This window comes from Vidua chalybeata, chromosome 5 (genome assembly GCF_026979565.1).
Source record: "Vidua chalybeata isolate OUT-0048 chromosome 5, bVidCha1 merged haplotype, whole genome shotgun sequence".
Taxonomy (NCBI): Eukaryota; Metazoa; Chordata; class Aves; order Passeriformes; family Viduidae; genus Vidua; species Vidua chalybeata.
In genome coordinates, this window is record NC_071534.1 from 25,430,786 (window position 1) to 25,444,245 (window position 13,460).

A 13,460-nucleotide genomic window follows, 5' to 3' on the forward strand; every position below is an offset into this window, starting at 1 on the left:
CCATATATATGCACATTTTTATATATATATATGAAAGGATAATTGTAGACACAGGTAGAAAATACAAATAAAGACATCGTTGTAGGAAGGGGAAACATGAAATCTCTGCCTTGCTCTGACCTGTCTGGTCATCTCACAAGTTATCTCATGCTCCAGCATGGCTGATGTTCTTTGCTAAGCTGCTGGATCATCTAGGAAAGGTGCTGGCCAGAGGGTCTGGGATCCTGTTTTAGGGGAGACACTCATATAGGATCTGCCCATACAGCACCTGCTTTAAATATGTGCTAATTCCTGCACTGTGAACTCCAACTATTTTTGGCAGGTTTTTTAAAGCTTCCAATACAATGAATACTACTGCTGTATCCAGATGTACTACATTATTTTGGAAGCCCAAAGGAAGTTTAGAAAATGGGAGCAAATGGATGTGGGAAAAGGGCAGAAGATCCTTAGTGCTTGCTTTTGACAAGTTTAGCACAAGCATGACACACATTTAACATACTGCAAAATGTGGCACCACAGAAGGATGCAGAGCACATACAATCCAACAGGACAAACAATATCATAAGTATCACAATGTGAAAACCATGACATATTGCACAGAAAACAAACAGCATTTCTAAGACATTTTCCTCACATGTTTCCTTTGTGCTTTTAACAGTGCAAAAAGTCCAGTTTTTATCCATCTGCTGGGTCATAAAAGCCCTTTGACAGGGCAGATTTAAGCATAATTGACATGGAATGTCCCGGTGCTTCTTCTGGCTTTGTATTAATATTTTATATTTAAGAAAAACCCAAAACATAACAGAGAATAATAACTAAGGTACATATGATGGATTTAAAAGACAATGTCTTTTTAAACACCATTGCCACCTAAAATTAATTTCAATCAACCAAATTTGATGAATAATACAAAGACTTTTCTCTTCTCTTGTAACAAGACTGTAACACTTTCCTTCCTTGTATTTCCAGTAAAGCACTTCCCTACTTTTTATTTAAGATTATTAATTTCCCATATTCTAACCTCAAACCAATAGGTTTACTTGTAACAATATTCTGATAATTTCTGTGCTTCTAAACAGACCAGGTAGAACTCAGCAGCCCACTTAACATCCTTTATACAAATCCACACTCTCACAAAGTTACATTTCAGAACCAGAAAGACGAAATTTTAATGACACAGTGCCACTTTAAAACCAGTCCCACACTAAGCCTGTCACAATTTAACCAGCACTGTCTGCTCTAAAAGATTTACCAAGACCTATTATCAGCAAAATAAGGGCAGTTCATATCAGAAAAAATGTACTTTTACTGCTGTAGTTTATGCAGTTCTGTCAGCAAATACACTGCAATATCCTCACAAAACCAAGGACCTTTGTGCTGGTGCTAAACAGAGATATTTTACTTTTTTTAATTGAACCCTTTGCAGATCTTATCATACTGGCTTCTTGTACAGATCTAAGTTTAGTCTTTAGATGTGGTTAGTCAAATTAATTTGCATGATTATGATTGTCTGCTATTCTCCTTGCTAAAGGCTGACACTCTAAAGAACGAGTGAAATAATGAGCTCATCAACTTGTTTTTAACCATCCAGGGATGTAAACCAGCCTTCCCTTCAAATCCAGACCTACCTGCTCTGCAAGGGAATGAACTCTGCTGCTCTGAGCATCGCAGCACAAGGTGCTTATGCCTAAACTACACAACAACTTCCCATACAGCTAATGAGGGGAAGTGGGAACTTGAAGAGAGGGATTTTTTTGATATGTGTTATTTATTAGCTCGGCATCTGATGCCTACCTTTGATTTGAACAATACAGCTTCCTCTTCTGGAAATGTTCACACATCTCCACCAGGATGGGGATCTCAGGTGCCTAGCTGGGTATGGGCAACTCATTTCTGATGCCTGTTTTGGAACAAATGAATTTCCTACAGCTGGAACACACTCGTAAACAGCACCTGGAGTAATGTGGCACAATGCACAGGGATATCCAAAGTAAGCCTCACCTTTGTGCCAGCACTTTTGGATGACACCAAGAAATGACACCATTGCTTCACTAGCTGGCAGAAAACAACTACTTTGGTGATGTGTGTAGGGGCAATGTGAATTTTCTTGGTGCCACACCTGCACTCAACTTACTTGAGCAGGTTGCCAAGGTTGAAGAGAGCTCGATTGTGCTGAGGGTTGAGCTGAAGGGCCCGTCTGTAGTAGGCCTTGGCCTCCACCACATCTTTGGTCAACGTCCCCAGGTTGTTGAGAGCACTTGCGTGACGAGGGTACAGCCTGGCAAAAACGAAATATCAAGTTATAGATGCTCATTAATTGACAAATAAAGCTGATATCACTGACTCTGCCACCAATGCTGTTCGGCACTCAATAAAGGGAAGAATGTCAGCCAAAAAACCCTGTTTTCCCTTAATTTGCTGAAGTTCAGGTGGGATCCTGAGGACCCCTTTCAATTCACAAAGAGATTGCAAATCAGATCTTCTCCTATGGCTCCTATATATCTCCAGGGCAAAATGGAACATTTGGAAACAAATGTTCAAAATGGAACAAACTGAAAACCTATCGTACCCTTCAAGCAAAAGGCATAGTGACAAAAGCAGCCAGAATGTTTTTATTCAAAATGCTTTTGCAACAAGCAAGAAATGCCTTGTCAAAAAATGTTTCCAATGGAAATATGTTTTGATATACACAGAATACACTGTTTAAAATTATTTGTTGGGTTTTTGTTTTTTTTTTCACAATAAAATTGATAAAAAAGTGCAAAAGGAAACGTGGAATCAGCTGTTGAATAATGCTTTCAGGACCAAGCAAAATGGTAAAATAATCTGGAACCAGACTGCTTAACAGTATGAATTCTCTAAGCTTCTTGTAACATTTGGTTCAGTACAGCTCTCCTTTTATCTGACCTGTTGATCTTCACATCTGCCTGTTTCAGTTACAAGATTACATTATTGAGCCCAATGCATCTCTGTTAAAATTCTCCACGAATTAGTCAGCAGGTCATGGTCCATTCAGCAGTTTAAATTCTCAAAGTTATGCTCCTACATTAATATTTCAGTTTGTAGGTCTTTCACCAGAAAACTCCAGAGGTGGAAGTGATCCAGGGCTCGATATAAGTATCCAGGGCCCTTTGTGTGATAGGTAGGTGAAAACTGAGGGTCATTATGATAAGGAAATAAATTTTTGACAGATGCCCACAGAGGTCCCTGGAGACCAGCTGTGTGAGAAGTTCTGAGGCCAAGTCATCTGACAGTTCTTTGCCTCAGGTCCCTGATAATGGGAAAGGGATGTGGAAAATGACATTAAAAGTAGATGCCTATGAAAGCACAGGGTACAGCATGAGAAGGGGCATTTAAAGGTAGAAGGGATTAAGACTCTATAGTATAGCCTGACTAAAGTTTGCAATTGTTTTTAATCCAAGACTTTTCATGGTGGTTTGTGGGGGTTTTTTTGCCTGCAATTTTTCACTATGTCAGTTCAGCCCTAGGATTTTCTGTGCTTAAGTACCATGAATAATTTAGCATTTTATACACTGCTGCAACATTTGTATCAGTCACATTTTCACTCCACAGCTCAATAAATTATTTTGGCAAGGTCTTATTTGGGGGTGAAACTGGAAGCATTCAAGGGAACTCCGGGATAAATGGGCATGCACCACTAACAAAATCAGGATTACCATTAAGAGAAAAGCCCAAAGTCCTTTTCTCACCTAGCAAACAAGGACTGCAAAGCCCCACATTTGAGGAGAAATTGTTCAGGGATGTAGTCATGTGTTTTTTAAAAACTGGCCTGTTATAAAAACAAAAGACAAATGTAGTGACCGTCACTCATAGCAAATAATGACTACGGAGTGCCAACATCCCTCCCACACAGGTGAGCATCCCGTCTCTCAGAGGTCACCACTTCTGCTGCAAGCCCTCAGGTGGCATTGCCCAGTGTCCACACTCACCCCCACCAGCTGCATTCACTGCTCAAGTGACTTGTGAAGAGACCCCTAGCTGAACTTGTCACAGAGGAGCAAAGAGTAGGGAATATGTGGTGAGAGCTGCAGTTAACACAGAAACAGCATCACTTTCCATCACTGAACCTCCCCAGTGAGCCTGATGCATTTTGAGGTGTGAGAGGCTTCCTGTGCTTGGAGAAGCACCAGTAAAAGAAAAGATGATGATGAGGGTGTAGTGTCGAGTCTTGACCTTGGCACTCAAATCCATTTGTCATCTAGTCTAAGTGTCCCCAGGTGAAGCAGGCTGGGAGAAATGCTTTCCAGAGCAACAGCAGGGGAGGAATGGGAAGGGCCAAGCTGGCTTGCTCTTCAGCACTTGGGATGAAGCTCTGTGATACCTTAACCAGAATCTTAAACAAAGAACATCTTAGAGCAAATGACCACGGGCTCAGTCTTGTTTCCTATTTCCTCCAAGGGATTTTGACATTGTTTTGGACCAAGAAAACGTCTGTGAGTTAAATTTTTCAGCCTTTTTTACCAGATGACTATGATAAAAGTGTGCACTACTTCTGTCAGTACTCACACATAAAACAGCTCCAATATTTGACATGAAGTCGCTTGAGTTACGAGTGGGCAAAAGGATTTCAGACAATTCTTGGGAAAGTCAGAAACATATTAACATTTTACAGCCCTAAACCTGATGGTTTTTCTGTCAAACTTTCAGAAATTAATTCTCTTCTTGGCCTTTAGTGCCCCTATGGCATTTTAGGCCCAGAAGATTTGCTTGCACCAATGTGGAGTGGAATGAAAACTCAAGATTAAAAAAGGGAATGGATTTCACCTTTAAATTGCATAGTTCTGACCAGCAGCTCCATAAATACACTTCTGAGCTCAGTGCTAAAACATCTTAACAGCAAATCATAGGGCACAAACACATCTCCCATGTATCCTGGGCTCTATTTCTTGTATTTTACATTTATTCATTACATCTCATTGCCCTTTCCAAGAAATCTAAGTGAAAACCCAGAACCTCAACAAGCACAAATTACCTGCTTAGCATCTGGCCTGAAGAACTTATGAGATCTGCAATTTTACATGTCTGAACAAAAGTTATGAGGAATTCTGACCACAGTGAGATAAGGTGGTGGTATTGGACTTTGCTGCTAGGGTTCAGCTCTTTTATTTCTCTCCAGATATTTCATCTGGAATATTACTTCGTTATGGTGGTAGAGCAAGCTGCCACTCAACTGAGTTCAGCAGAACAACCAAGCCTAAGAGAGCATTACCTCTGGTAAGGTAACCAGAGCCAGAGTCTGAGCTCATGACCATCCATCCATGCTGTTACAGAATCATTGAATCACTGAATGTTTTGGGATGTGAAGGACCTTAAAGACCATCTGTTCCAATGCCCATCCACTATGGGCAATGCCCATCCTTCTACTAGACCAGGTTATTCAAAGCCCCATCCAACGAGGCCTGGGACACTTTCAGGAATGGGGCATCCACAACTTCTATGAACAATGTGTTCCAGTGCCTCAACATTCTCGCAGTAAAGAATTTCTTCCTAAAATCCCATCTAAGCATGTCCTCTTTCTGTTTATGGTGGTGCTTTCACACCACCCTCAAATAGTTCCCAGGAGTGGTCCAGGCCTGAGCCCAGATCAGGGTTTGGTCCCAAAAGCCAGCTTGGATTTGGCCACTGTCTCTCAGAGGATACAAACATTTACTGAATACTTCCAGGTTCATTTATGCCAGCTGACCTCAGGGATAGAGAATGTGGACCAGATCATTTTTTTATTTATTAATATGGATGTTGAATAAAGGACTAGCAGCCCTATTTAAACTACCCTTTGTTCAGGCACACCCACTGCTGTTAATAACAGTTCCCTGGGAATAAAAACACAGCAGAAGGGTCTTGTGGCAGGATTTATGCAGGAGCATAAAACATACCAAACAAAGCAACATTTACTCAAGAACTTTCAAAATGGTTCTGCAAGACTTGCAGATACACCAAACTTGTTTGCTTTCGCTGCAGGTGATTTGTTGTTGTAATGGAGGGAGACACATGTACTTCTGTTTTGAAGTGATCAGGAGATTTGTGCTGTTTATCAAGACTTCTGGAATTGATCTCAGCGAATCCTGATATTCAGCTTTAACTTACTTTGATTGTAAGTTCTCTAATGCAAACATTGTCTCTTCCCCATTCTTCATTCATGAAGAATGTATTTACTTCTTAGAAGGGTTAGAAACACATACCAAGGCTGGAAGGTCTCCAATTAACCTGGAGTCTCTCCATGCCACAATAATGACAATACTCAGAATCCAGACTTTGTTTTATAAACCGTCACTCTGAAGACACTGAGAGATCACTGTTGGAACATATCTAGCTTGTTTTGCAACTTCGCTTAAGAAACAAAGCTTTCTATCTGGACATATATAGGGCTGTATTTTCCTTGCCACCAGCACTGATAATGGTAACAGTCTGCAGGCAATATCCTTCTTGCTATGCATCTGATTAGGTAGAAATTCCTCTAGGCTTCACCTAATCAAATGCAAGTGCTGCATTATTTATGAAAGAAAGCTGAATTTCATTAAACTTATTCTACAAGTAGCAGTTCATGTAAGAAATCAGTTTATCCTTTCCTTTATAAATCAGAATAATTTTCTTTAAAAATCTATATTCAAGGATAATTATAATAGAGATCTTGAAATAGCAAAATTATGGGAAAGCAACCCATAAAAGTATATTTTAAAGCAGATGGAGATTTCATTTCTAAAGAGAAGACAAGTGGGTTGTTTCCTTGTTGTAGAATGAATAATTCAAATGGTTTCTCCAATGCTGTATCTGCAATTGTCAGAATAAATTTCAGCAGCCTTCCCTTTAACTATTACAGGTATACACTGCACAAGAACTCCTGTAAGTAATTATCCCCACTTCTTTTAGGTTAGCAAAATTCCCTCTAATACCAAACAAAAGCCCTACTGACTTGCACAGTCAAGAGATTTCCAGTTTCCCAAGACAAAACCAGGTATAAAACATTTACAGTCATCAAAACGCTGATGACCATTTATTCTGCTTTTTCATTTAATGCCACTATTACCTGAAACATTAGGGTTTAAAAAAATTTTTTTTGAAGGGCTTTGTTTGGCTCCATATGAAGCCAAACATGAATTACAAGACAATTACAGAGAGAAGAGAAAGGGATGAAATTTGTTGTCATGACTGCAACCTATGATCCACCAGGAATTTTAATTCTTTTAATTCAGATTGAGAGCGACCACTTAAACAACTGAAAAGCTCTGCTCACAGTCCTGCCTGGTCTGGTGCCAGGGGTACTCAGGGGGAGGAAGGCATTACTGTGACAACTATCCACTTGCTCTTAAGACCATTATGTGGTTTTTGTACAGCCAGTGCTGTGTGGATAGCAAGCAGCAGGGGATGCAGCCAGACTAGCATGAAATTAGCCTGGAAAACTACCATGGACAGCATGGAAAAAGCTGTAATGTCATCTTTCAGGCATCTGGGCAGCCCCCAACAACGACTGCATGATAAAAGAGGTTATTGAAAGCAGCCCAGAGATACTTCTCAGAGCTGGGACAGCCCTGAGATGTCACATGAGGGTGACTCTTCCTGATGCCCCCAGCCCTTCATCACTCTCCAAAGGCTGACAATAAGCCTGTTGAAAGGACATTCCCAGCAACTTACAACATGAGTTCTTATAACCATTATAAAACTTGGAAGCAACTCTGGTCATCATTAACCCAACAGCCATGCCATGGCAGCAGCAGCAGAAAGAAAAAAACCTGCCTGCATCATCTTGCATAATATTCAAAGGGAGTCCAAGCATATTAACTTTCTCTATAAATTAAAATAAGTGAAAAAGAATAAAAACATAAATTATTCAGTTGGAGAGATCTAGTGTGCCTGGGTTTTGTTAACGCATCTTTTGATGAAACAATTTATTTAAACTTAGCACTCACAAGGACTAGTGATAAGTCACCCCCCTGTGCTGCCCTGACAGAACAGGCTGTGTTACCTCTCTGTGGCAAGAGGAGAGGAGATCCTGAAGAGCCCTGGGCCAGACCTCTCACCACTCCCCCTCCATACAAGAGGACACTTCCCTGACAGCCACTCTTGGCTCTCCTGGTGCCTGTCCAGCCCTACCACAAAGCATCCATGGGGCTTCCTGCAGCCACATTAAGCACAGGGACTTAGGCCTTAATTACTTGCCCAATTACTTGCTGGCAGCATGGCAACTTGCTTTTAAGGCACATTTTGCCCATTCCAATATATACTGTAATTATTTGCATTGTTTTGCCAACTAAAGTAAGAATGTTATATGAATAACGTTTCTATCTGTGCCAGGTTTTAATACTGCCCATTTTTACTCCAGCATACTATTTCAAGCCAATTTTCCAATTTTAATATTACATCACACTCATTTTCATGTATTTATGTAAGTTCTCAATAAAGCTCTATGTCAGGTTGAATTAAAACACTATTTGATGTAATTCTGAGACCAGTCATCCTTCTGGGAACAATTTTGCACTGGCTACAACTCAGGTCATGGCCTCATGATGGTGTGGCACCTTATTTCAAGAGCTGCTCTACATGTCGTGGAGATGTGGATGGCAGATCTTGTGTCTTCCTCAAAAAAATTTCAATTTGCAACATTTTAATTTCTTTCAAGGAAGGAGAGGTGATCCTGCAATATCAAGCAGCAGCCGTTTTTTTTCTTGAAGAGTTCTAGTAGTTGCATCAGTATTTCCTCAAAGGTAACACCCTTCAGCTTGGCAGAAAGTTTGTGGCAGGCTGGTATTTTTTGTATTTAAAAAAGCACCTGGAAATCCTGTTGAAAGTCAGGCAAGTGAGAGATCTAATGCTTTTAGGTTCCTTTGAAAGCCTCAGGCATAATCTGTTTCAGTGAAAGCATGACAGAGCAGCAAGACTCCCGGCTGTACACAGCACAGCCCGGAGCTGGGTTATTACATCATGCCCATTTCCACACATTCAGCTGCCAGGGGGTCCTGACACAATGCCAGGGATAAGACAGGGAGTGATCCCATCCCAGCCTGGTGCTGGGTGCTCAAAGGGCATCCCTGAGGATAGCTGTGGGTCTGGTTGCATGGACCAGCTCAGCTCCTGAGGGAAGTTCTGCTCAAGAAGTCAGTGTGGGGTCATGCCCTATCAGCAGTGCCTACAGCAGGATCTTGATCTAACCTGGGATCTCCAGAGGCTGACCTGGTATAAATAGCAAGTGCTGAATCACAGCCAGGGATCCGTGGAAGGAAGTAAGGTCCTGGCTTTATGGCTTTGATGCCTTGTGAAGGCTGACCTAGAACAGAGACTAGACAGAGCTAAAGAATAAAGTAGGTATTTATTAGAAGGCCTCAGTGGATACACCTTGGGCAGCACAAGAGCCCAGCCAGGGCTACACCCAAGATGAACCAAAATGGTCACAAAATGGACGACCAGTCCTGAGGTGTCTCACTTTTGTAAGTTCCGGTCCATTTGCATATTGGAGTTAATTGTCCAGTTACAGCTGTAGGTTATGAGGTCCCATCCTTCTTGTTTTTCTCTCTTCAGTCCACCATTGTTTATGCTCTTGGGCCTGAAATTTGGATCATTTGTCCTTGATGCCCAGCTAGACAAGGATTTGTTTTGTCTACCTACTCTGTGAAGAGAGCTTACTATTCCCTAATATGAAGCTCACACTAAAGCAGTGCAGAATCTGAAAAATATAAAAGCTAAAACCTGAGGCATCAGCTTCTCCCCCTGCCCATCAGCAAGGAAGAGCATCCTACAGGTGCCCTGCCACCAGGAAACCCTCTTAGCATGGTCAGCCTCCCAGGCTGAAATGCAGAGCACCCTGATATTGAGAGAAACCTCTCCAGGACAGAAATGGGGAAAAAAAAATAACCATAGAGAAGCTGAACAGATTTAATCTGTACACTGACAAAAGCTTCGTGAATTCTTTGAGCTTGATATCCATTAAGGAAAAAATACCCCCAACCTACAGCAATATCCAAAAGCATGCCATTCAAATAACCAACCAGTAGCACACTAAGCAATATTACAATTTATAAATTTTCATTAGATTTTCAAACTTGGGCAGGGGTAGAAGCCTGAGAGTTAGAGTTGACAAGAAAAAACAGGATTTTAAGTCAAACAATATCACCGCTAAATAGAAATAAATAAAATCTTTCCTGCTAAACTTGCATGTTTCCTGAAGTGACGAGGCAACACGAGGTCATCTCACAGAGCTGTCTGCTTATTCTCTCACATAAAGAATTTATGCAGGATCCACGCAAGTCCTGAAAATCCCAGAAATTTCAACACTCCCAAAGCCCAGGAAAAGACAACTTGCCTGACTTATAGACAGTGTGAACAATGCAGCCACCTCCATAGAGCCCACAGAATCTTGAGGGATCCCACAGCAAGCAAGAGACCAGCAAGTGAGCCCTTCAATCAAAGGTGGCATGAGGGGATACAATAACAACATACTCTCACCGAAGCAAATGGGGGTGAAATCATGCCTGTCATCTCCTGAGGCTCCCAGGTGCCAGGGGAAGCTGTACAGCCTCATACTGCACAGTTTTCATCAAAACAAGGACAGCAGGCTAAGAAAAAAGCAGTGCCTGTGGGAATGAGTAACCAGCTCTTGGATCTGAGGTTATCATTAGCCAAAAGTGAAAGGTAGACTTGAAAAAGTGCAAAATACACCATAAGTTTCTCTCTGCGTACCCCACAGGAAAAGCAAAATAGATGCCTTGTCCTAATAAGAAAACAGTTTTCATTAGGGGAGCATTTTTCACTCCAGATTTTTTTTATCGGTCCCCAATACAGAAGAAGGCAGAGCTTTGATGCAGTTCTGAGGAAGGCTATGGAGTTGTCATCCGCAGAGATGATGGGGGCTTATCTTGAAGATAATGTGTTTGAAAAGCCAGCAAGTCTTTGAAGGGCAGCATAGAAGATCCTGCACCCATAAGATGACACCACGGTGTAGGAAGGGACCCCACCACCTGTAACCATCAGTGTCCAGGGCTGGCACATCCATCTGTCCATCCCAGCAGGCACACCCAGCTCCTATGGCTCTAAATGCACACACGCTGTCTCTGCATCAGGACTCATGGCTGCACTTATACCAGTTCTGTTTTGAAGTATATAAAAGCCTGTGCATTGATTGCTATTTTGTCACTAAAAAGCAGAAAAACTGAGCAGAGCTGGAGCAGCCCTCAAAAGAGGCAGGGATTACTGCTTTATAGAGATCAGGTTCAAGAATAAATTACACTGGCTGAAGTAATTTGGCCATTGTCCCATGCAATGTGTTGTAAAGGCCATTAAGTCTCTGATTCAAATTATAAGGCAGCCCTTTCAGCCATCAATTACCATTAAAACACTCAACAATTCTGTCCAGCTTCAAGACAGCCACCACATACCTACACAATACTCCTTTAGGCCACTGTCAAAGCTCAAATCAGAGCACCACACAAAGATATTCCCAACTGCCTGGACATGCTCCACCTCCAGCCCATAACATCCACTAACACAGAGCATTACATGAAATCTCTATGAAGATGTTCCAGGCTTGCTCCAAAGGCCTGACCTAAGAAATATCAGAATGTCAGAAGGGCACTCACGGTTTCAGGAGCAAAAGCAACCATAGCAAAGCAGCACTGCACATTTTTACTCGCTGTAAAAACAGGCTAACAAATGGTGCTGGTATTTTAATTCTTCCCAGAAATAAATCACAGATGGTATCCAAGGCCACCTGCAGTCCACACTGAGAGGCATTTTCAAGGCAAATACATTGACACACACACATAAAGGGCTGTAAGAACACTGGTTTTTTTACTGCATGGAGAGTGCAATTTAACTGAATTTAAACAACCCCAGATACTGTTGATTTAAGATATATAAAAACCCAGCAGGAAGGTATGTGGGAAATCTTAGGAAGAAACCTGAGTCTCCCTTACAGCATTAGGGCTTTATTTCTAAAATGTAGTGAGGTAAAAGAACAGCCTTGTTTTTTTTTTTCTTTTCTTTTCCACCCAGCATCCAGTGATGCTATGAACCAATTCTGCTCCCTCAAATGAGGGATACAGATAAGCTGCTTACACTGTTTTCCCTTCTCCATCTAGCCTGTGTTTGAGTACTAACCATGATTTCATGATCCTTACTGATGCCACAAACCAGCATTCCCCATTTCCAGGCTGTAAGCAATGCCCTAAGATGCATTACTTGCAAGCTCTGCAAGAGCCAGACCACACAAGTTGCAGCACCAAGTGTTTCCATACTGGTTTCCCTACCTCCTGGCCCACTCTCTGCTCTCTCTCACAGCTGAACAGCAGAACAGCTCCCTGAACTGCAAAGAAAACCAGTCCAAGAGCTCCTACTTGCTGTCCAGAGGCTCCTACCTACAGAAGATGCCACAAGGGGGAATGAGGGTTCCTGTACAGCAGGCTGGTCCCCTTCCCGCTCTGTTTGGTCAGCAGCCTTTGGCAGGGAAAGTCCAAGGGGAACTTGTGGCTAGGAACCTGCTGATGGATGTGCACACACACAGAGGTAACGCTGCAGAAGTGTGTGCACTCTCAGGTACACACACCAGGGCATTTATGTAAACAAATCCACAGTATCACATTACATGAGGTGGACACCTCCTGCAGGACTCTGTACTGTCAGCTATGTTTTAACATCCAGAAGGCAAACATGAATTTTTAGATTATGACCTTTTTCCAGACACAGAAATGCAGCTTGGGTAGCAAAGAACTACTTATTAGCATGTGTATCCACCCAACTCCAGCAAGGAACTCAGCAACCTCCTTCAGCCCCACCCGCTGATGCTCACGTTGATGATCTGCCCTCCATGGGAAGCACTGCCCTGGAAACAAACACAGAGAGGGATGGTAAGAACTGCTTTGGGAATCAAAATGTTGAATGAGTGCAATTGTAGGAGGTAAGGTGAATTATTTTTCTCCTCTCCATTGTTAAAATGAGATTGATTTAATTGATAATGAATGTTCACCAATTGGGTTTTAAGGCTCTGCTGTTTTTCTCTCCGCATGTCAGCCCATGTGCATTGCTGAAGGGCAATGTAACACTCTCAAACAGTAACATCAAGCACACAAGTCTGGGGAGAAGCAGGACAAAAGCTTGGTAACTACAAACAACAGCAAAAATATCTTCATTAGCACATCAGAGTTGTTCTTCATATTTGAGTGAGGTTGTACAACCTCATATTCTCACTCACAAATGGGAGACAAGTGGTGAGATAGATTTGAGATAAGATCAGCACGGTTTGATCTCCAGGAGTAGAAGTTCTCCAGAATTCCTAATAACAGCCACAAATCTGCAGCAGGAGCAGCAGCAAGAAAGTAAGGCCAGCTTTCAGAATAGCCACGGTCGACTCACATCTCAGATGGACTGTTTCCGACCTTTACTTTCTGAAGGAAAAACCCCAAGGATCTCCTGGGGTCGCTACCATATGTCAGGCAAACCAGTGAAGCAGTTTAATC

At 42.0% G+C, this 13,460-nt stretch overlaps 1 protein-coding gene across 1 annotated transcript in view; it reads right to left on the bottom strand.

Moving 5' to 3' along the window:
* Positions 1 to 13,460, bottom strand: part of TMTC1 (transmembrane O-mannosyltransferase targeting cadherins 1) — a 134,816-nt gene that overhangs the window by 21,901 nt on the left and 99,455 nt on the right. The window contains exon 12 of the mRNA XM_053943144.1: positions 2,135 to 2,278. Within this exon, the coding sequence (XP_053799119.1) occupies positions 2,135 to 2,278 (144 nt within the window). The remainder of the gene's footprint in view (positions 1 to 2,134; positions 2,279 to 13,460) is intronic.